Source organism: Ictalurus furcatus, chromosome 11 (assembly GCF_023375685.1).
Source record: "Ictalurus furcatus strain D&B chromosome 11, Billie_1.0, whole genome shotgun sequence".
NCBI classification, from domain to species: Eukaryota; Metazoa; Chordata; class Actinopteri; order Siluriformes; family Ictaluridae; genus Ictalurus; species Ictalurus furcatus.
In genome coordinates this window covers 11,325,402-11,348,621 of record NC_071265.1, presented here as the reverse complement: position 1 = coordinate 11,348,621, position 23,220 = coordinate 11,325,402, and the positions used below count along the sequence as shown (strand labels likewise).

The 23,220-nt window shown below is 38.7% G+C and overlaps 2 protein-coding genes across 4 annotated transcripts; one reads left to right on the top strand and one right to left on the bottom strand.

The window, feature by feature from the left end:
• Positions 1-2,011: 2,011 nt before the first annotated feature.
• smx5 lies at positions 2,012-4,810 on the top strand. 2 transcript variants are annotated; one of them, XM_053636671.1, is made up of 5 exons: positions 2,012-2,100; positions 3,591-3,658; positions 4,086-4,116; positions 4,208-4,267; positions 4,359-4,810. In XM_053636671.1, exons 1-5 carry the CDS (start codon positions 2,098-2,100, stop codon positions 4,482-4,484), a joined length of 288 nt encoding a protein of 95 aa, XP_053492646.1. In that variant the 5' UTR covers positions 2,012-2,097; the 3' UTR covers positions 4,485-4,810. The 2 variants fall into 2 exon arrangements, with proteins under 2 accessions (XP_053492646.1, XP_053492645.1); XM_053636670.1 differs by lacking the exon at positions 2,012-2,100 and having other exon boundaries at positions 2,932-3,658.
• Positions 4,811-11,595: 6,785 nt separating this feature from the next.
• Positions 11,596-23,159, bottom strand: bcl6aa (BCL6A transcription repressor a). 2 transcript variants are annotated; one of them, XM_053636662.1, is made up of 9 exons: positions 22,414-23,159; positions 17,644-17,815; positions 17,275-17,496; positions 16,127-17,065; positions 15,442-15,620; positions 15,002-15,169; positions 14,770-14,900; positions 14,229-14,366; positions 11,596-14,114 (listed from the first exon to the last, which is right to left on the bottom strand). In XM_053636662.1, exons 1-9 carry the CDS (start codon positions 22,442-22,444, stop codon positions 13,974-13,976), a joined length of 2,121 nt encoding a protein of 706 aa, XP_053492637.1. In that variant the 5' UTR covers positions 22,445-23,159; the 3' UTR covers positions 11,596-13,973. The 2 variants fall into 2 exon arrangements, with proteins under 2 accessions (XP_053492637.1, XP_053492636.1); XM_053636661.1 differs by having other exon boundaries at positions 11,597-14,114; positions 15,442-15,623; positions 22,414-23,158.
• Positions 23,160-23,220: the final 61 nt, after the last annotated feature.

Sequence of the window (23,220 nt, the reverse complement as noted above, 5' to 3'; positions counted from 1 at the left end):
TCTTTGACCACACTGTGTTTGGATTTCCCTTTTTCTTCCAGCTTTGCGCCAATGCCAGCTGTCAATACTGACGAAGAGTGAAACACGTTTACACTTGTTCAAATCAATATAGCCTCAACAGCTAATATAGCATATCTCAAAACTAGGAGGATGAAAATATTTTAGCTTAAAGCAGAGATTGTTTGTACACTGCTGCATGAGGTTGTTGAATGTAGATAAATTAAGAGACATTCGATGCGTTATTACATTATACAGCTAATGTTTGTAAATTCAGCAAATCACTAATTTCTTTAAATACGTAGTCGATATTAGAGTTATGATTTATAAGGAAGAGATGTTAGCCACTTGTAGCTGTACAGATGTATGGATCCATGCAACCAAATACACTTGAATTAGTATTATACTCCTATTAGGTACTGCAAAAATCTGTAGCTGGAGCAATATTATAATTTTTTGGCCGTTTTCTACAGCAAAATGTTGCAAACTGAAGATAACAGCACATTTCACCCTGTTTTTTCCCTATATGAATAGAAATGAAAAGATAAGTTTATTGATCATTAGTGCAATGTCTTTCTCTGTGATAATAAATAATAAAAGACCTACACAAATGTGATAACTATCTAGTGCCAAACAAGCAGATGTTCATGGAGCAGATATGCAAATATTTATTGACAAAACATTGTAAATTAGTAATATAAACATTAAAATAAATAATTCCGCCACTGTCACTGCTTGTTTTGCAATGCTGTTGCCTTTCCTTTAGTATCTCACAAAAGTGAGTACACCCCTCACATTTTTGTAAATATTTGATTATATCTTTTCATGTGACAACACTGAAGAAATGACACTTTGCTACAATGTAAAGTAGTGAGTGTACAGCTTGTGTAACAGTGTAAATTTGCTGTCCCCTCAAAATAACTCAACACACAGCCATTAATGTCTAAACCGCTGGCAACAAAAGTGAGTACACCCCTAGGTGAAAATGTCCAAATTGGGCCCAAAGTGTCAATATTTTATGTGGCACCATTATTTTCCAGCACTGCCTTAACACTCTTGGGCATGGAGTTCACCAGAGCTTCACAGGTTGCCACTGGAGTCCTCTTCCACTCCTCCATGATGACATCACAGAGCTGGTGGATGTTAGAGACCTTGTGCTCCTCCACCTTACGTTTGAGGATCGCCTCTTTTGGTATCCCGATTCTGTCTGCGCAATCTTTTGCCATCTACCTGATGCATGTACGGACTCACCGTTTTAGCAGGTCAAAAAGTGTCAACAGTTTTTATGAATGTGTTGATTGGCCTGCAATGAATTTTGTGAAGCTCTTTATTAAAAGGGCATCCTACTGGTGAGAAAATATTCAAATAAAAATGGTTATAAACTAAACCTAAACTATGCGTTTACTTTTCTGTGTATCTCAAAAAACCCGCATCTATATACAGATAATCAGACAGGTTGTGTGTGTGTGTGTGTGTGTTCAATGATTTGAACTGAATTGATCTGAGAGACAGAGAGTGTTTCTCTTCTTAAAAAGTCAGACCAAACCCAGAAATACATAACATCAATTCTAAAGTAATTTTGACTCTATTTTATTGTCACATACCACAATAATATATTTTTAATTACGTGTTTCTTCATGTTTTTAAGATAGTTTCGTTGTTTACAAATGCTTTTTTTGTGTGTTGACCCACAAGGTCGAATCTGCAGTTGTTTTGTAAATGCTGCCATCCAGTGTTGAGAGTGCTAAAACATTTCTTCCGCTTTTGACTTTTATTTTGAATGCAGGAAGTCGCGAGCGATAATAATGTCATTTGTAGTACAGTAAAACTAAATCAATTCCTAAAGCACTTGCACTTTATAATAATGGAAACAACGTCTGGGATGCAAGGATGTAGACAGAAACTGAGACGTAAAGCAGACTGATTTTAAAATCGTTAACGTTTTAAATCCGCACGTCTCACATTTATGACGATTCCAATACTATCCAATGGGGAGGAAAAATAAATCATCCCTTTCGTTAATGACCAATAGGAAGGTGGTTTGCTTGCTGTCGGTTTGCATTTGATGACGTAAGCTTGTTCGCAAAACAGCGCGTGAAAATGGTAAGTTGATATATTTATGTATCATTATCTTCTTTGTTTTTGGCCGTCTAGTCGTAGGGCATTGCTATTTTCAAAGCTTTATTAGCTGAAAAAAATTGCACCTTGTTCGAATTACATTATTTTAGCTTTATGCTTAATCTTGCGAGTGTTATAACAGCTAGTTAGCTCATTAGCTTACCCTTTACATACGCAGCACTATATTAGATATGTCGCTCCTTGTTATAAATACATTATATAGGGTAGATCACTAATATATAGAAATTCTTATATACGATATTGATCTATTTGAGCTATTTGTAGTGTTGTGGTTTTAGCTCAAATGAATGAAACGTTCGGTCATGGAGGAAACTGAGCTTTTTGTTCTTCACCACATTCATTCATTCATTCATTCATTCATTCATTCATTTATTCATTCATTCAAAGCTTCAGAACCTCCAGAGGTGTATGTTGCTTGTAGTAAGCCTACCTGAAGTTTGACTGCCCTACCTTTCTCCAATACAGGCATTTAACCTCACATAGAGTTGTGAAGGTGTGTGAGAACAGAGAAGCACTCTTAACTCTTTAGTACCGAGGGATTCTAGAAAAGTCATTCCTCTAGATCACTGGTTCTCAAGGAAGCAGTGAGGTACATTCAGGGGATCCTTGATGGTATTGTTTTTAAATCACAAGACAGTAATGGAGTGGTGTGTTTGCCTAGGCAGCATGAAGTGGTGGTCGCCCAAAGCTACAGGCATGGTCCATGCCACCACAGTGATGCCTCACAGCTCCAGGGTTCCCTGTTCAATCCTGAGCTAAGGTTACTAACTGTGTTTGTATTTTCACCCTATGTCACATGGGCTTTCTCTGGGTTCTGCAATTTCTTCCTTTATCATAAAATAATTTTTATTGAAATTTATGCAAAACTTACAATTTTACAGTACAGTCATATTCAGAAAAATACTTGCATAGCCAAGATACCATTACATACAAATAGAGTCCCACACTGGAGTCTTTAAACCAGTTTCTTCCCACCTCCCGAAAACAGTCAGGTAGATTGACTACTCTAAAATGTCCTAAAATGTGAATGTGTGTTCACGGTGTCCTGCGTTGGACTGCTGTCCTATCTAGGATGTGTTCTTTGCATCCAATGTTTCTGGGATATGCTCCAGATCCACTGCAACCAGGATAAAATACTGAAGAGAAGATGAATAAAAAATAGTATCAAGGCTATTATGGTTATTATTCCAGTTGAGGGCCTAATTGCCTGGTTTCTTGAAACAAGTGTAATCTGAAAACAATGTATAAATAATGTTAACTTTTGACTACCTCCAAATTTTGAAACCAGGAAGTGTGGTTAATGTGGTGCACAGATGAAGGGAAAGGTGCTCTAACCCCTGCTCTAGATCATTAGATTGTATTTTTATTTATTTATTTAGTCTGTTGGCATGAATACTGTTACTCATATCTATTATCATACAATATTTTATGCTGTTATTATAATTATTCTACAGCTTTTCTACTCGTTCTTCAAGTCCTTGGTGGGTAAAGATGTGGTGGTGGAGTTAAAAAATGACTTGAGGTGGGTGGTGTTTTTTTTTTTTTTTTTTTTTGGTGTGTATTAGTAAATCATATTTTGAAACTATGATGATTATATTGAGATTGATTAGGACTTTGTCATTTCTTTTGACATTTACTAAGGTTCACTAAACTACATATATACATTCAAGTCAAATGGCTTTATTATAATTTCAACCATATATAGCTGGTACAGTACGCCGTGAAATGAAACAACGTTCCTCCAGGATTATGGTGCTACATAGAACAACACAGAGCTACATAACACTACACAGACCTACACAGGACTACATAAACTGCACATGTGCAGACGTGTGCAAACAGGACAAGACAGTACAATAATTACTATAATAGGACAATAGGTCCTACATACAGCTACTTTAAAAATCTGCCACAGGGTGTTCACTAACTCCAGTCTGTCTATATTGCAGCATATGTGGAACCCTACATTCAGTAGATCAGGTATGTTTCTAGAATTTCTTTCATATAATTTTCTGTATTGCCTATTGGTTTCTATGGCCACTCTATTTAACGTTGTGTTTTCTTCTCACAGTATCTGAACATCAAACTCACAGATATCAGTGTCACCGACCCTGAAAAGTATCCTCACATGGTTAGTATGAGTTAAAATGCATCCCACAAATCTCTTAATATTGAGTTAATCCTACTTAATCTACTTAAACCCTCGTCCTTGTTGTCTTCAGTTGTCAGTGAAGAACTGCTTCATCCGGGGATCAGTGGTGCGGTACGTTCAGCTCCCGGCCGATGAGGTGGACACACAGCTACTACAGGATGCAGCACGCAAAGAAGCCATGCAACAGAAACAATGATTCATCTGGTTTTGTTCTTTTGCATTTTTGGTGTACTTCAAGTTTGTAAAAAATATAACAGCATTGGTTTACCTTTTTCTTTTAAGCTCAAATTTTGTATAGAGTTGTTGTTGATGATGATGATGAAGATGATGATTTAAGGAATACTGTGTGTTTTTCAGTGCATGTTAACTTGAGACAACGAGGTTTCACACTTCAGGCTTAAATGTTTTTTGAAATACACATGGGGTTTGCCTGGGTCTTGACTGTTGCTGAATTGCCTTGACCTAGGTGTAGATGTTTCTTTGTTTAAATACATTTTATTATATTTAGGTTGTTTATTTTTTTTATTATTATTATTATTTTTTAACTGAATCAGAAAACAAGAAAAACCCCAAAATGATTAGTCATATTCAGACACAGGAAGGTGTCCCGCTTCTGTTTTGTTGAAATGAAATTAAAACTCATACAATGTGGAATAATTGTGGTAACTGTTTATGATGTTCAATTTCTGGCTTCCCTCTAAACTGTTTCTACATAAACTCAGCAAAAAAAGAAATGTCCTCTCACATTCAACTGATTTTTATTTCCAGCAAATTTCTTAACATATATCAACATAAAACGATTCAACAACTGAGACATAAGCTGAACAAGTTTCTCAGACATTAGCCGAACAGAAATGGAATAATGAGTCCCTGAACAAAGGGAAGGGGGGTCAATGTTAAAAGTAACAGTCAGTATCTGGTGGCCTCCAGCTTTAAGTACTACACTGCATCTCATCCTAATGGACTGTACCAGATTTGTCAGTTCTTGCTGTGAGATGTTACTTCACTCTTCCACCAAGGCATTTGCACGGTCTCGATCACGTCTAGGGAGACACATGATTACATTCAATTTTCCACTGCAAGGACGATCTGTCCTTCCTGTCTCCCTGTAGCACTGTCTTATGCCTCTTACATTTCAGACATTACAGTTTACTGCTCTGGACACATCTGCAGTCTTCATGCCTCCCTGCAGCAGGCCTATAGCATGTTCACGCAGGTGAGCAGGAACCCTAGTCATCTTTCTTCTAGTGTTTTTCACAGTCAGTAGAAAGGTCTCTTTAGTGTCCTAAGTTATTGTAACTGTGACCTTAATTGCCTACAGCCTGTAAACTGTTAATGTCTTAAGGACTGTTCCACAGGTGCATGTGCAATGATTGTTTATGGTTCATTGAACAAGCATGAAAAACATTGTTTAAGCCCTTTCCAATAAAGATCTGTAAAGTTTATGTAGATTTTACAAAATTATCTTTAAAATCTGTCTCCTGAATAATGGACATTTCTTTCTTTTTTTTTTTTTGCTGAGTTTATGTGGCATGGCTCCCTTCATGTGTACTTTTCCACAGCAGATTGTGGAATTTCTACAAGTCTTAGAACACAGGTTCTCTGTTCTAGTGTTCAGGGAGCTGCAGGCTGTCCATATATTACATACACTACATATTAGATTCTGGTGTTTTGTGAACACTTGTCCATGTGGGTTTTCTCCCACATACCAAAAACATGCTAGTAGGTGAATTGGTGACTTGAAATTGCCTCTTGGTGTGGATCTGCACGTGTGTGTGTGTGTGTGTGTTTGCCTGCCTGGTGTTCAGTGATAGACTGGTGTCCCATCCAGGGTATATTCCCTCCTTGTACCTACTGTTCCCAGGGTAGGCTCTGGATTCATCATGACACTGATCAGGATCAAGCGTTATCTGAGGATGAATAAATCAATGAACAGTGTTTTGAGAGCCATCTCAACATAAAACCTGTTGTAACTGTGACTATGTTTACATGAGTATCAAATTCTGTTTTAGGTCTATATTTGTGTTGCAGCCATATTACGAATATGTTGTTTATATATGCGTACAGGCATCAGAATATTCCTGTATACATGGTTGCTGTAAGTATGCCTGAGTTACCATTCCTAAACACCTAGCCTACAGCTAAGCATCTGTTAGCGCCCACAATTCTTTGCAAACTGAGCATGTGCAAATATCTCCTTTCAGCGGATTTTTTGTATAGGGTGTTTACATTTCCGATTAAAACAGGCATATTTCAGGGCTGGGAATCAGAATATTGCCTTAATCTGAATTAATCACATTGTGGCATTTACATGACTCAATACTAATCAGAATATTGCCTTAATCTGAATTAATGGCATTGTGGCATTTACATGACTCAATACTAATCAGAATATTGATGTGCATATAAATGTAGTCTGTGTGTCACTTAAGGCTGTATGGAGAACCTCTGATCTAGGGCACAGTTTCACAATTCTGGTCCAGGAAGAGCCACTACTATCCTGCACATTTAAATTTTTTGCCTGCCTCCAACATGTCTGATTTGACTAATCAGCTAATTAACACCCTTTCCTAAGCTGAAGAGGGTGTGTTAGAGCAGGGAAAATGCTAAAATATGCAGGACAGAAGGTACTCCAGGACCAGGGTTGGGAAGCTGTGATCTATTTAGCTAGCTTTGCCTAGTCCTGGTCCTGGATATTCCAGTTCACATTTTTATGTTTCCCCTGATTTAACACACCAGACTCAATTTATTAGATAATTTATTAAATCCTTTATGAACTTAGTATGGATTTGTTAAAGAAGGAAAACAACTCGACACCTGATTATTATATTAAACTTATTAGTCTTAGTGGTTTTGTGAGCAACCAACTGGACCATTAATGGTGAATGTTGACAGGCTTATTTCTCCCTGGTGAACCATATGTGAGGGTGAGTAATGTATAAGTGTAATGAATGAGTGATGTCATTTAACATAAGTGGTGCCACTTTGGAGACAAGTGACGTCTTAACACTAAAAACTGAACATCATATAATCATCCAGTGATACAGCTCAGAACCAAGAATACTTGTTTTCTAATGTTAGCTAGCATTGCTGGGAGGTAAATATTTAAAGCTGGTTGCTTAGCTAATACTGTTGTACCATGTTGAAGACTTCTTTAGAAGTAAGTTTGAGCTTAGAGTTGCCAGGTCTGGAAGGAAGCATTAAACTGTTTCAGTTCAGGTTTCAGTAGCCTTGCCATTATGGCTGGAAAGTTAAGGGTTAGTGGAATTTCTCAGAAACAGTGTTCCCCACAGGCTGCATTAGCAGTCCAGCTAACCTCAAATTCATATAACCTAGCCTTGTTGTGAATGAAAGGGAAGATAAGATTGGTCTGTTAATGGTCATTCACCAGCACTGCAGACCCTTTGCCATGTCTATCGAGTGTAGACCAAAGACTAATATTCTCTGTTAAGTTTTTCAAACCTGCTGGCTCTGGACTGGCTATTGCCACCTTTTCATTCTTTGTATGAAATTTTATCCTTAACTTGAGTGAACTTTTAATAATGTGGTTGATCTATACAAAGCCAGTGAAAGTGTGTGTGCACATGTGCAGAATGCAGATTCTTTAAAGTTCATATGATGACCATTTTATAAGTAATTTGAAACTTATTATTAAAAAATAATGTACAAGGTAACTCTGTTTGAATGGGAAAATATTAATTTAGCCCTGTGGTAGCAAATGTGACCTAAACACCAATTTCACCAGCATTAGCCATCCAAGAAGAGTGAACAGTGAAGCAGAAATCAGCAGTGTATATATTTTTACAGAACTCTGTCTAACAAACTACACATCACAAATGCAGGTTGTACCATGGATGAGTATCGGGTATACATTTTATTAGTCCTGTGCTGATTAGGAGAGGAGACACTGGTTTTAAAGTGGTTAATGTTGACATTGATAATAGAGAAATGTTGGACTAAGGATCTTAACACAAGGTACTTCATTAGGCTTTCACCTACAGCATTTTAGCAAGTGCAGTGGATGCACTGCAATACACTCAATGCTGATTCACTGCTAACTGTATGTTTACTTATGTAAATTTACTTAAAATTTTCCATGCACAAGTTGATCCTAATTCTATGCTTGTTATTGGAGTTAAAGAAGCACAAAAATTAAGTACGAGGTCGGGCTGATTTTATATTTTTAATTGCAGGAAAACGATCCTCATGGACAAGAGTTTTGGCATGGAGTGCATTATCCAAAATTCTCAGTACATTTCAGAAACCAGTGTGAATGAGGACCAGGTGAGTGCTTTACATAATTGATCTATTTATGTACTTGTTTACTTATTTGCACTTTAAACTAGCATTTTGTTATTGGTATCTGCAAGTCATTTAGAAATGGTTGAACTGTCTCTCCACAACCCCCCCCCCCCCTTCCACCTTAAGATCGAAGGATATTTCAGTGACAGCCCTAAGGTTAACTCCTCAATCTGTGACTTATCAGATGAAGAGGTATGCATAATGACTTTGTGTGCAGTGGTCTCTTAGTTTTTTCCAGAGCTATATATAATATTTACTTTATATAATTTCTTTTTTTTTTTTAGATTTCAACAAAGAAAGAGAAGCACTTGAGGCTCGGCCCTGAAGACCTCAACGACACAGTTCCCTATGATGAGTGAATCATAGCGTCCATACGGGTATACATAATGGATTTCTAAACTTCTATGGATTGTTTTTATTTAATTTCATTAAATTAAACTCTATTTCTAATTAAATTTTATAATATTCCAGCTTTGGCATTATTTGTGATTTTGTTATTGTCCTAAAGAATTGTTTCACCATCTCTGGTTTCCTTTGAGGACTTCAGGCAAAAATAGTGGTGCCCTAAAGGGGGAAATATAAAGTATCACAACTATCCTTACAGTAAACTTAAGGGGATATGGTACCTTTTGTGGTATCGGGCATACAATGTACTACTGAAAGTCTTTTTACCGAAAATGTTCTTACTGAAATGATCAATTCACCTACTACAATTCACCTACAACTATGAACTGAACACCTGGTTCAATTCATGCTGTTATCATGAGGCTACTTCATGTGCCAGCATTTTCACTTTTTTCTGTCCTGTGAATAAATTATTTAATGTGTAATCCTTAAACTTCACTTTATTTATCCCTTAAAATGAATGGAAATTCACATTAGTAACTCGTGGGTTTAGAAGTGGTTTAATCCACTGCATTATTTCATTTAGCAGCTGATTTTATCCAGTGATGTTTAACTTGAAAGTGAAGCAAGCTTGAAACATGAAGCACAGGACACCTCATAGGTGAAAGCTTTTAGGATTAAAAAAAAGTATAACTTGTTTTTTGGGCTCATTTAATTATTCGTCTGCCTTCCAGTAGATTTGTGGATGAGTTTTAGCAGTCTTCCTTTTCATTTCCCTATGTACAACACCTTTTGTGCAGAATACACAAAATATGTACCCCTAACTATGAACAGGTCATCTATGATTGACACCAAGGTTAAAATGGCTGCAGATGCACTTTTGCTGTCTGTGTATTTTATTGATTTATTTTATTTATTTATTTATTTTTTAACTACAGTGCGGTTGAATTCTCACATCTGATTGGTGTTGATTTGATTTTCTATAATAGCAGCTCTGACTGCTGTAATTCAGATCTAAGGTTTTATTTCTGTCTATCTCAGGTTAAAGTGCATGTTCTAATGTGGTGGTGTTTTTTTTTCTATAGTAACCAATATGCTGAAAACTTTCTGCAAATTATTAACTGTCTATAACGGCTAAAATGCAAGAGATAATAGGAACTAACTTGTTTTGTATGTTCCACAAAATGAAATGTTTTGGTAAATGGTTCAAGGTATAATGAGTCATTCTTCAGTAAATAATTTAACTGTTGACAAGTGGCTGTGGTAAAAGAGGAATAAACTCTTCAGGACATGCTGTTATTGGAAACCTGATTACAGCACCCCACTGTTGACTATTTTCCTATAACAGTACTGTTAGTACAGGGGGAAATGAGAAGTTTGTGGTGCAGTGTTTCTGTTATGGGTTTTCACTACCTCCTGGATGTGCAGGTTTAGTTCCTTACTCTCTCTTTTTTTTTTTTTTTTTTTTTTTGTGACTCTCTAACAACTCCACTATTGTTGCTACTTGCATATGGCTTTTCCGTTGCATATACTTGTATGACCATTCAGTTCTGGTTCCTCAAAATCCGATCCTGGAAGACCACACCTCTGCCATGGTTCTACTTGGAGTCACATCAAGTGTATTTGAGCCTGCAAAGTTATAAAGTATATCAAAAAAAGGCCTGGAGCACTGACACTTTTGTCCGTATTAATATCTTGATGATGATGATGATGATGATGACTAAAATCAGTGCATAAATTATTTTCCTTGTGTGGAGCTTTGACGATTGAGAACTATACAAAGGCATTTTTCATTAAGCATAGTTCACAGTCCAAGCACAAGGCGTTCATGATAAACTATTGGCGGATGAGGTATTCGCAATCTGTGAGAATGTACTTTTAGGGAAATGCAGTCCTCGACATCATTGTGTGTGTTCCTCTTTCTCTAAAATCTAAAGCTTTTCTCTGTGATAACTTACTGTCATTTTACAAACATTCAAATACAGTTGATGTGTTTTTTAGAAAAACGTAAAATTCTAAAGATGTTGGTACAGGTTCGATTTCCCAGTCATGAAGATGAGGGGGGAGATGGGGGCAAATGAACACTTTAAGAGTGATGTCAAAAATTTACTGACATAAAAAGTTTCTCAATTATTGTACTTTTTCTGTAAGCACCTGTTTCTTTGCTGTTGTTTTAGGGTTTTCCCTAGGGTGGTGGAAAAGAAAGAGAAGTCAATTTAACCATGCATTATTTAGGTAAAAGTAGTCAACATTGTTTTTCTTTCCAAGAATGGGGATTTGTTAGCATTAATATAAAATTAATTGTAAATATTCTGTAAGGGTGTTGGTAAATTTACCGTGCTTCTGTGAGGAAATACAATTATCTGAAAATTTATTAAATTGATTGATTAATTTAAATGAGTATTTTCTCTAATTCTTTAAGTGGAATATGTAAATCATTGGAGTGCTTTTATTATCCTGAAAGGTGCCATTAATTCTGCCATGTGTTTAGCAACACTAAAATTCTGCACGGACAATAAAATGCTGTTGCTGACCTGTAAAGCGCTAAATGGTCTTTTGCTAGAGTATCTAAATGAACTCATTGCCTGCTGGCTTCTTTTTTGCTACAAAAATTTTTTAAAATGGTTTTTATACTAAGACCCACAGTGACGGAATAACTTTTTAATACAAGTGTTTGAGTCTCAAAAACAGTCACTAAGTTTCTAAGACTAAGCTTGCATTATAAATTCTTTGATGACCATACTCCCACCTTTAAGATAAAAGCCTTTGGGATTGATGGATGAAGACAATTAAGTGGTACTGGTGTTAACGGTATTAACCTTAAAATGGAGGTGCATTAACGTCTCGGGTGCCCTCTTACTCTCATTGTCCTGAGGCTTCTCGATTACATATAGGCCTACATTCTGTCCTACTCTAGGAGACTACGTCTGAGCAGGCTGTGTGTACCTGCACCCTCCTGACGCTCCTGGCTGCACGAACATGACACTGAATAGACTTGACTTCTCTTTCTGTGCCCTGTGATGGACTGGCACCCTGGCCAGGGTGTACCCCACCTTGTGCCTGATGCTCCCTGGGATAGGCTCCAGGTTCCCCCGCGACCCTGAAGAAGCGGTAGAAGATGGATGGATGGATTTCTCTTTCAAACTCCTATTGTGTTACGATGTGTAATTGGCTACACATCAGCTTAACTGAAAATCCTTGTGTGAAATGTAAACCTCTTCTTGACCACTCATTTGGCACTCTGTAACTTTGTGCATGTTCTCATTATTCATTTTTTTTTTTTTTGGCTCCTGACAGTTTTCTGATTCATCTCAACATACCCAATGTTTGACTAGAGTATCTTTTAATCTCACTGGTACTTTTCCTACTGTTATTACACTATTTCATGTTAACCAGATGAAGATGGATTCAATTTTGAATCTCAATTCCTCATAAGATTTATTTTATGTTCTTACTGAACTTTACCTGTCGCTATTGCCTTTGGCTTGCGTGGTATATATGTAAAGCTGCTTTGTGGCATCTCTTAAACTATGATAACAATGAACTGGATAAACCCCTGCTGTGCTCCAGCATTTGACTTTAAAGCCTTGGCTTCTGGTAAATGCAAATAGGTTCATAACAAATTTGGGATCTCTGCATTATTTAAATATCTTAATTGTTTTATCCATTTTTGAGCACTCTATATCCCGCCTGAGTTTTATTATACACGGAAGAGTCCAAATTGACAAATAATCGTAAGGAGTTTCACCCACTGTAACCTATGAATGTAGTTCAGACTAATGTAGTCCTTTAATTCATTAGGTTTTGCAACAATGAGGTATTGCTCCAGAGTTATACATAGAAATTCAATAGTTTTATTTTACATTCATACACATATACAGTTAGCTTAATGCATTTTAGAAAAAGCCCAATCCCAAAAAAAGAGTCCTAAAGATGCACAGCTCAAGCAATAATGAATTTGATTTTTTTTTTCTTTGACATTTGAACCAGAGAAAAGCATGTTTAAAAAAACAAAACATGTACACACATGAAATGGGAAAAAAAAACAAAAAAAAAAACAGGACAAGTGGTGTCCTTCAGTTGTACCTTAGCAGAGTAACAGAAAGCAATTCAGTCACCACTGAGAAAGGCACCTTGAATACACAGTGTGTATACAGAAAGAGGGCAAAAAGCGCAGTAATACAACCTTTACTGTAGCTTCTAGAACAATGACAAAAATGTAAACCTTCACTTTCTAACAGAAATAGTCACATTTCTATACAAAAACACAACTGAAGTGAAATAACTGTTGTACCATAGCAGTATCTGTTTTTAATGCATATTTTCATATTTAATTAAAAAGATTGGTTCTGCCAGCAGAGCGCAATCTTGGGAATATAACTATGCATTATGTCACACTTCTTTGCAGTTCCTTACTTTGATGATTGTTGACCAGTAGCAACCCACCTCATGCAATGTTTTACACTTTGAGAGCAGCCATTATTCTCATATACAAATAAACCCAATTACAGGCACAGCCAAGATTTGATTTTGTAAAGGAGGCCATTCTAGTGTGGTGTATCCTGTACACATAAAAATTTTGGGCCACAAGTCTTTGCACTGCCATAAAATATACCGACCTTCAATTAAAATGCCAATACTTTCCGAAAAGTAACTTCTTTGATATAAAATACTGTACTCAAAAAAATTTAATTTGAATTTTTTACATTCCATCCTCCTTTTTTTCTTCAACAAAATAAAGCTTTTTTTTTAATAACTGAAAGCTTAAAAACACTCAACATTACTGTATATTTATATGCAAATATAAACAATAAAGTGACAAGAGACCTTATGTGGTTCTATGCTCACATATAGAGGAAACCCGTAGAATGGCATTAAATGCCTTGATTTTTTTTTTCTTCTTCTTCTTGTCTGATCAACACAGTGTGGCACTACAGTTTCAGATGATTGTCCAAGTAGGGCTCAGAAAATGCTGTGGTTTGGCCCTTGTGTGTGTGTGTGTGTGTGTGTGTGTGTGTGTGTGTGTGTGCGTGCGTGTTCAGCAGGCCTTGGTCAAATCTGGCAGATCTGCTGTGGACACCCGGTACTGGATCTTGGTGTTGGTGATGGCACCGTGCTTCTGTCGCAAGTGCAGCCGAAGCTGGCTCTTATGGCGAAAGTGCAAGTTGCATTTCTCACACTGCAAAACAAACGCAAAAAGGTTCTTAAACGTCAAGTTCAGTTTGTTAGAATTACGCAACTTATCCGTAATGCAGTTTCACTCTAGACACGGTGTGCTTTTTGCCGTACTCACATGGTAAGGTTTTTCTCCTGTGTGTATGCGCAGATGACTCTTAAGTGTCTGCAGGTGCCGGAATCGTGTGCCGCAGATTTCGCAGGGATATGGCTTCTCTCCTGTGTGGATCAGGACGTGGGCACGCAGGTGAGCCACCTGAACACAAAATATAAAATGAACGTTTTAACACACGCCATTTTCGGGTGTGAAATCTCATTAACGCAGTAAAATCCTTGATATATGCATACCCTTGACCGCATCCCAGTAATTGAAATCTGTATTAAAATGTGTCAGGTTTTAAACAATGGTCATTGTTCTGTCCATAGAATGCCATAATCTTTGCCCGTTGCTTAGCAACCAGAGCTTACTGTGGACAAACTACATTGCGAGGCAGCGAAGTTGTTTATTGTGAAGGTTGCTAGGAATATATTTAAGTATTTATTAGAATTTGTTGCCGTTTTTATAAAAAGTTTTTATTTAAAATCACTAGTAAGGATGTTCTTAGATGTGCAGGATGATCTAATAATTACATCTGAAAACGAGACGTATTAGGAAGTACCTGAACGAATCGAGCCCCGCAGGTCTCACACTTGTATGGCTTTTCTCCAGAATGAATACGCGTGTGGGTCTTGAGGTTAGCTGGTCTATTGAACTGTGCGCCGCAGATGTTGCATCGATACGGCTTCTCTCCTGTAAAGTGAGCAGGACCATTAGAGAGATGGATCTATAAACTGCAGGAGAAAGTCCATTGAGATTAGTCCCTTTCTCTCTCTCTCTTTTTATTTTTTTACCTGTGTGTACCGTCTTGTGGCTAGCGAGGTTTCCCTTGTACCGGAATGCTGCTTGGCAACGGTCACATTTGTATGGCTTGTCGCTGTGCACCTGAAGCATGTGGCGTTTTAAGACTTCCTCCTCTGCAAATCTGGAGTCGCATTCGTTACAAAAGTAGGTACCGTTTTCTGTAGACGAAAAGATAGACAAATGAAGCAAACAAATCTAGCACACACACACACACACACATACATACACACGTCTTCTCTGGGAGTGTTCACTGAAATGTAAAGATTTTCAGTCCAAATTGGGTTCCTAGGCTTTACAATAAGTCTAATTGGGACAGCTTATAGTTTCCAATGTTGTCCTGAAATATTGTATGAATGTGCCGATAACAGTTTGGATAAACTGTTCCTTTAAATGCTTTCAGTAAAAACAAATACAGACAAGAAAGACTCACCACAGCTAGAGTCGGAATACTCAGAGTGCAGCTCGGCCATCTCCTCATTAAGGCGTGATCCGGGAGTGTTGGGACAAACATCTGAGTGTTGTGGGGACTGTGAGCCACATGATGTGCACTTTAAGTGGCTCATATAAAGAGAAGAGTGGCTGTCACCGTTCCTCTGTGAACCCTCCAGACTTCTGCCAAAAGAATAATGTGAGGTTTAACTTGATTTTATTTTCCCCATTTATTTTGCTCTTCTGGCACACACACACACACTTCTAGACATTTAACCTTGACACATACTGGCTAAGGAGGTAAACAGTTGTTTGGGGGTGTGCTACATGACAGATGAAGGAAAATTAATTCTGGGTTTATGGAGAGGCAGTGAGGATGAAATTCTATCTCCAAAACACTGCTGGACAATTTTACACAGTCGGGTCCCACTGTTATGAATCCAAAATCCTGTCTGTTCTAACTTTGCATAGTGATTTCACTAAACTTATAGAGATTGCTAGTAAAGTCATTGATTGTTCTCGATAAGATGCGCTAGATCATTTTGCATACGTATATATCAAGAAATTCGGTAGATATGTCATTGTAGAAATAGATGAAGATAAACGAAGGAGTGTGTGGTCTAGGAATCTAAAATGCTTAGACCATGCCAGCGTGTCAGAAGAAAAAAAAATGTGAGCGCACTTACCTGTTAATGATATTGTTGAGGCGGCTGGCTTGGGGCACAGTGAAGTCATCTCCATGGTCAGTGATCTTTGTGCTGGCAGGCTGTATGTCTGGCTGCTCAGATTCAGATGAGGGATGAAAAGCCAGCCTCTGTGGCGATCGCATCTCGGGTTCATGAGTGCCGCTCTCTTCCTCCTTGGTGCTCTGATTGAGAACAATGAATTTATATTTTTTCCAGTTGCGAGCCTTCGGGTCCTGCGTGCCCTGTGGAGTCGGAGGCTGAGAGGCATGCGAGAGTGCGGCGTTCTTGCTGCTGCTTGATTCTGTGGGTGAATTGGGCTGGCAGTCGGATTTTAAAGGGCTCTGCGGGCTGCCAATCAGACCCTTGCGCCCACTGGAGGCCATACCCCCAGCGTAGTGCTGCTGGCTCAGCTCGTCTTCAACCGAAGGAGACTGCTCTTTGCCCGTGTCTCTCTGATGCTCCTGGGCCAGGCTGGCGAATCCGTGCTTTCTAGAACTCATAACGGACTGAGCCAAGCCTTGCAGGTTCTCCCTTTTCATTTCGTCGTTTCTCCCCAGCACCCGAGACGAGTAGGCATCAGAGTGGTATGAGCTCAAGTGGCTGGTGTTGGAGCTGCGTGCGAAGTCGTCGCCTGGTGGACAGTGTTTGTGTTGGAGGACGCCTCCTTTGGCAAAGTCGGGGAAAGTGTTTTTGGTGTCGGTCAGCTTACACAAAGGGAAAGGGAAAGCCTGCATGGGGAACTGGCTATAAACATGATAGGAGCTGCTGGGAGTGTTCACTCCGTTAAACATGGCACCGTAAGACCTTCCGTCACGGAAAGAGCCGGATCGTCCTGCCATGTTCTCCACAACCTCATGTGGCCTGTAAGCGTGAACATCTTGAGGTAAAAGCAGAGGGCTAACCAGGAAATCCTCTCTGGGCAGTTTGATTGAGGAGTCACTGTAAAGAAACAAAAATCATAAAATATCATTATACACATGTACTAATCAGTATCAAGTATAGTTTACTAACTAACAGCAATATCTAGAACATTATAGACACCGCAGTTAACACAACACTACTAAGGGCAAATTTTCCAGCCTCTATAGGCACAAAAAAAAGTGCTAAACCTACATTCAGGTCCTTACAAAAATCATTTTGAGACATACCTAGACTTAATGAATCTGTGGCAGGTGTCGACAACGTGGTCCATCTGCAGGTAGATAGCCGTGTTCATGACTGACATAATGAGGCTCTCCTTCAGCGTAAGACGGGAGGTGTACATGAACTCCAGGAGGATTGCAAAGCCTTCTGGGTCAACCTTTGGGTCCAGATTGATGCCGTTCATGGTGCATTTTAGAGAGTCCGTGAATATCGAGTAAAAGAGCCCACTGAAAATAAGGCAGATGAGTGTGGTTTTAGAACAGGGTTTCCTGTTTATATACAATATATAAAGTCACAGACAACAATTTCAGTGCATTAGCATTAAAAAGCAAGAAAAGTAAACCCCCAGACATGAATAGCATTAAATAGTGTACCTGCATGCCATGAGGACAGTCTTGTGGGCACGAAACTGCTGTCTGTTGACCAGAATGGTGACGTCTGTGAGGATATCTCTGCTGCGCAGCCGGTTCAGGTTGAGCAGGACGTCGCTGGCATGGCGTGTGAACTGGATGCAGCTGTCTGCTGCACAAGACATTTTGTCAAGATCTGTAACGAAAGGTCCGGCAGTGAGTTTTGGTGTCCCATTCATGTATGCACACTACCTACTGGAAAGTGAAAGAACACTGCGGGAAGTGGGCTGGGTAATTCCTCATCGTGACATTAACACATGTGAAATTAACAATAAATGGTAGTGTGTCAGGCTTGAATAAACACAAATTGCTGCTTATAAATCACCATGAAGGTCTTGTATGGTTGGGTGTAAATGAATATATTAATCTTTCATTCGTAATTTTGAATGTAGACAAAGGAATCATTATAATTCCACCGAGATTTTGGTTTCCAAATTGTTTTTTGTTTTTTTAAACAGAACATTATCACCACAAATATTATTCTACTTTTACTTCACTGTCTGACATACAATTTTAAAAACCTATATATTTTGTGTGTGAGTGTATATACTGTGTATGAGTACTGTGCAAAAGTTTTAGGCAACCTTTTTTTATTATTTTATGACTTCTACATTATCGAGTCAGTAAAAAAACATTTTAGATTCAAAAACATTAGTTTTCTAGTGCACAATTAAATATTACAGAAAAATGTTTGTACATCAGTCAAGAAAGCAGCATATTAAGTTATTAGAGACACTTTTTAGACAAAAACACAATGAAAGCTGCTGGATTTTGCTGCAAAAATAAGAAGCGAGTGCGACAGTCAAAGTCTCCAGAAGAACCATGACTGGTTATGTAAGATGCTCAATAAAACCTACAGCTCGTTTCTTTATAAAACTGCACTAATTGTACTGGAGACTACTTTTATTATTTTTTTGCCACACCAAATATTGGCTTTGTATCATTTACTACTGTTTACTGCACTTTACAGTATTTTTTTTTTAATGTAGAAACATTTAATTCCATTATTTTGAAGGCATCTTTGCTCTACAGCATTTCTTTGCATGTGCCTAACACTTTTGCACAGCACTGTGTGTTTGTATGTATACATTTAAACAAACGCAGTTGACAATATTCATTTTACTACTCTTCATCTTTTACCACTTTGCTCCCAAAATTAATGTTGTATAAAAACTTATTTTTTAAAAAATTGATTAAACTGATTTATTGTTGTTTGAGATTTGTTTAATTGACAAGCTGTAGTTCTCGTATGAGGCCACCGGGTGGCGCCACAGACCGAATAAACAGGAACAGGTTGCCGCGGAGAATACTGTTTTTCAAGCGCAATGAGAAACGTTTCGTGTTTATTAACCAAGTATATAAAAATGCAATATTTTATGTGAATTCTGCATTTTAGAAATTAGGAACTGAATTTAGACCAGGAATAACGTGCTCCAACACCATAACAAATAGCTAACGAAACGCTGAGAGTTGGAGGTTTAACTGTTAGCAGTTTTAGCCCGTCATGTTCTTACTGCCCAGTTTACTCACATGAAAAACTTCAATAAACAACCGCATGAGATGTTCTAATGTGGGTCAAACTGAAAAATATAATATAAGACGGTCTATGGTTGTGCTGTAAACCTCTGTTACATGGGTCAGACATTTCGTATCCGCTTTGAGAGAAATTCAGTGTCCTAGCAACACTCAAACTCAGAGAGAGAGAGAGAGAGAGAGAGAGAGAGAGATAGAGAGAGATCTGAAATCAACAGGTCTTTAATGCAAGGATCAAACCAACATACATAACTGCTGAAGTATTTATATTTGTTCCATACATTTACACACAAACACACACAGGACGGTTGACATCCAGATGTTCATAATATCTTGACTAGCTTCCAGCTACCAACCCACAAGCAGAGCTGGTCCAACCATCAGCCCATCTCTTCCAGCTAAATGAATCAATAACTGAGATTTTCTCTCTGCCTTACTGTTGTGTTCTTTTCTTCAAAACAACCTGTTGCATTAGTCGCAGTAAATCAGAAACTGTTTGTATCCACCACAAGGTCGACGTGCTTGACCCGTGGTCTGGCAGCTGCTCAGACTAAGCTGGATTTCTCAGTGTTTAGGCACATTGATGTATACGGTATATTTCACTATACAGTAGCCTATCAGCTTTGTTTTCTTCTACAAAGAATCTTTTCCGTTCAGCTGTATCTAAGAGTTTATCATGGCACATATACATATACACATATATTAATGAAACACACACACACACACACACACACACACACTGAAGAATTCTCTTAGACTGTATCATTTTTGCAGTATGCTGAAATGTTGCACATATATTTACCTTTGCACATACTGACATGTTCAGTATGTGCAAAGGTAAATATTTTTTTATTTTTTATTTTTATTATTCTCCAGACCAGCTGTAGGCTACTTTACATACTGCACACACTGAAGAGTTGTGTATTCATCTTTGCATTATCTACAACGAATTTGATGCTTGTTGCCTCCCGCCCTGTACCTGTCCAATTCACTGCTTTGCTTCAAGTGGAGCAATTTTTTTTTTTTTTTTTTTTTTTTTTTTAGCCAAGTCAGATTTCACTTACACAGGACTTTTCTTGGTCAATAAGACTCAGATTTTTGGCAATAAAGGAGAAAGTGCATTATAGATGGTCAAAACAGAACGGGACCACGCGTTACCATGGTGACAACCGGCGGTATCCGATTTTGACAGCCCATTCACTTAGCATGCGGTTTGGGACGCAGCCAAAGGCGGGATGAAGTCATGGCACTTTCAGTCGAAAGCCACCGTACTTTGGTCATCCCACTGTACACAGTCTGTCCCAAATCAGTACTTTCTCACTTTCTGTTGTTTCTAATCTCTCCCTGCTGTTTTGAGACCACAAGATGTCACTAAGTGTTTAATATCGATCTGACCGCGTAGTAACGAGCCCCTATCAACTACCTCACATGTTCCCAGCCCTGGTCCTGGAGTGCCCCGTGCGCGCCTTGCACGTTTCACTGGTTTATTTCCCCATGCTCTAACACACCCACTTCGACTGTTAATTAGCGGATTAGTTGAATAAGGTGTGTTCAGAGCAGAGGAAACATTAAATATACAGGGCATTGTCCTCCAAGACCTGAGAATTAACTCGTGAGGATTTAAAAACAAAAACACCCTAGGAACTTTCATGGAAATATCTCCAGCGACTTTCTAACACTGAACTGTTGGCGAGACATTCCTAGATTTGTCCATTCGTAAATCAAATGTTTACATGTTTGTTGAGGACACGGCGCGCGCGTGCATGTATCACATGTAAGCACCATGCACAGTTTTCTACACTAATATGATTCCGAACTCTACATATAGATATTAGTGTCCTAAGTGTTTGCCGAACAACCCACAGCTCTGCTCGAGAAATAGCAAGCGTGTGCGGCGCCTTCACCAACACTGATTTATGACCCTCGTGTTAAATGCCAAAGTCTAGTGCACGACCTGTTTGCAAGAGATCCAGTCCCACGCTAATAACAACGCAGCCCCAAAAAGCACAAAATATCTGCTCGTGCATTTGTCATGAGAGGAAAATCTAGATCATCTGAGTGATATAAACGTATGTCGGTCTCCAGTTGTATAAGCAGTAAAGCATGCGTGGCTTTTATTGGGCATAAAGCGTGCTACTTAAACGCGTACACGCGCTTTATCTAATAGTCAGCGCAGCACGCGTGAGTAGGGCGCGCGGAGCCGTTTGGATTTCGAACAAGTCAACTTAAAAACAGTTGTGGATCATCGCGAGCCGTTGAATGCCAAGGTAACGGCTCTGCTCTTTTTCCGTGTTTTTTTTTTTTTTTTTGGAAACGTGTTCACTTCGGCAACAGGTTGAGCTAAAGAGTTGTATAAAGGCGTGTTTACGGCGCGTGAACTGAAAACTGGCAAAGTGGATTAAAAATCTCGAGTGTGACTGCGAAGGCTGTTAGCTGTGTGAACTACCAAATTAGTAACATGAAGCGTCCGCTTTGGACAGCACTGACAGCTCCACTGCGAGTCATTATTTAACACAAAACAGATGCACGGAAAAGTTTTTAAAAATAAATAAATAAATAAACACCACGCGCGCGTATTGACTGTAAAATTGCAAACAGGATCAGAAAAAAAAACAGCCGTCAAACTGTCTGAAGAAGCACAGCGCGAGACTCGCACAGCCCTAATTCAAACAGTTAATAAACAAGCGTGAACTCCACCGCTCAGTAACCCTGTACACATTCATATTTCAGCGACTTTTTCAGTTCAGACGTTACTTTAGTAAGCTAATCCTCCTGGCCAAACACGCAACGTTTTCTCCTTGTTTAAACACACGCGCACATACACACAATCACACAGACAGGCATGCACGCACGCGCGCTCGCTCGCGCTCTCCCTCTCTCGCTCGCTATCTCGCTCGCGCCGCAGCCCACGGCACAGCGCGAGCTCAAACCGTAACTACGTCTCGTCTCGTGCTGCTTGCTCAATCGGTCAAGGGCGAATACCACCAAAGCGTCCTTACAGAACATTAGCGCTGACCCGCACTTCAACCAACTACTTTCACTTGCCAATAAAATACAAAATAAAGGTTTTTAAGAAATAAAGAAAACAACTATCCTAAGGAATATTTATTAGACAAACACCTGCGCGGATCAACAGTAGCACACAACAAGCAGCACATTATTGAAAGAGGGAAGAAAAAAAAAGAATAAAAAAATCATCACCTGGTAGTGCTTTCCTAGAAACTTCTTGCATCACCACTTCTAAGAACCCCTGTTCTAAGAATCAGAAGAGCTCAATTCTCGGAATTTGAGCTTGTGGATGTACCATTTTTACAGGGCGGGGGTGTGCGTGATTTTACCATACTTCTCTATTTCATGCAATTTGACGCGTCGTTTTTACTCATATCACTATATGAGGTGATTTAGCTCTACTGATTTATAATCTGTATTGCTATTGTTTCCAAAAAGAATAAAAATCCAGCTAATTTAGTAGGACAAAGTGGTTTGGAGTGTGTGTTGCTACCTCTGACTTGGACTCTTCCAGACACAGACAGTCATGTGATCCGAAAGAGGAAAAAAAAAACCTGGCAACGTAAGCTGTGTAGACTACGTCCAAAGCCGCATACTACCGTACTAAGTAGTATGTTAAACGCTGCGGTGACACACTGTTTAGTATGGTAGCGTAGCCCGCCTGCTTAAGCCCAGCCTCAAAATTCTCAGAACTAATTTGCTATTCTGAGTCCATTCGCTGCCGTGTTAAAACCTCAGCAGCCCTACAGTATACCGAGTGTACATGGAGTTCCTATTCACACGGACCGAGGTGTTTTAGCCTGTCGCTCTGCTCATATTTCTTTCTTTTCTTTTCTTTTCTTTTCTTTTTCTTTTTAGAAATACGTTCCACTTTTCGTCCATCTTCAGTGCGGACTGCTGCTGCTGCTGCTGAACAATGAGCAGGGGTTTATTTGTGTTTTTGTTTTGGGCAGGATTAGCCTAAAGGCGTTATATATATATATATATATATATATATAT

Coding starts and splice junctions, on each gene's coding strand:
- smx5 (XM_053636670.1), top strand. CDS start 3,525: ATGAATACTGTTACTCATATCTATTATCATACAATATTTTATGCTGTT. Junction 3,659..4,085: donor GAGTTAAAAAATGACTTGAG/GTGGGTGGTGTT, acceptor TCTATATTGCAG/CATATGTGGAACCCTACATT. Junction 4,117..4,207: donor CCCTACATTCAGTAGATCAG/GTATGTTTCTAG, acceptor TTCTTCTCACAG/TATCTGAACATCAAACTCAC.
- bcl6aa (XM_053636661.1), bottom strand. CDS start 22,444: ATGCAAGAAGTTTCTAGGAAAGCACTACCAG. Junction 15,170..15,441: donor GTATTCCGACTCTAGCTGTG/GTGAGTCTTTCT, acceptor TTTCGTCTACAG/AAAACGGTACCTACTTTTGT. Junction 14,901..15,001: donor CCACAAGACGGTACACACAG/GTAAAAAAATAA, acceptor CTCACTTTACAG/GAGAGAAGCCGTATCGATGC.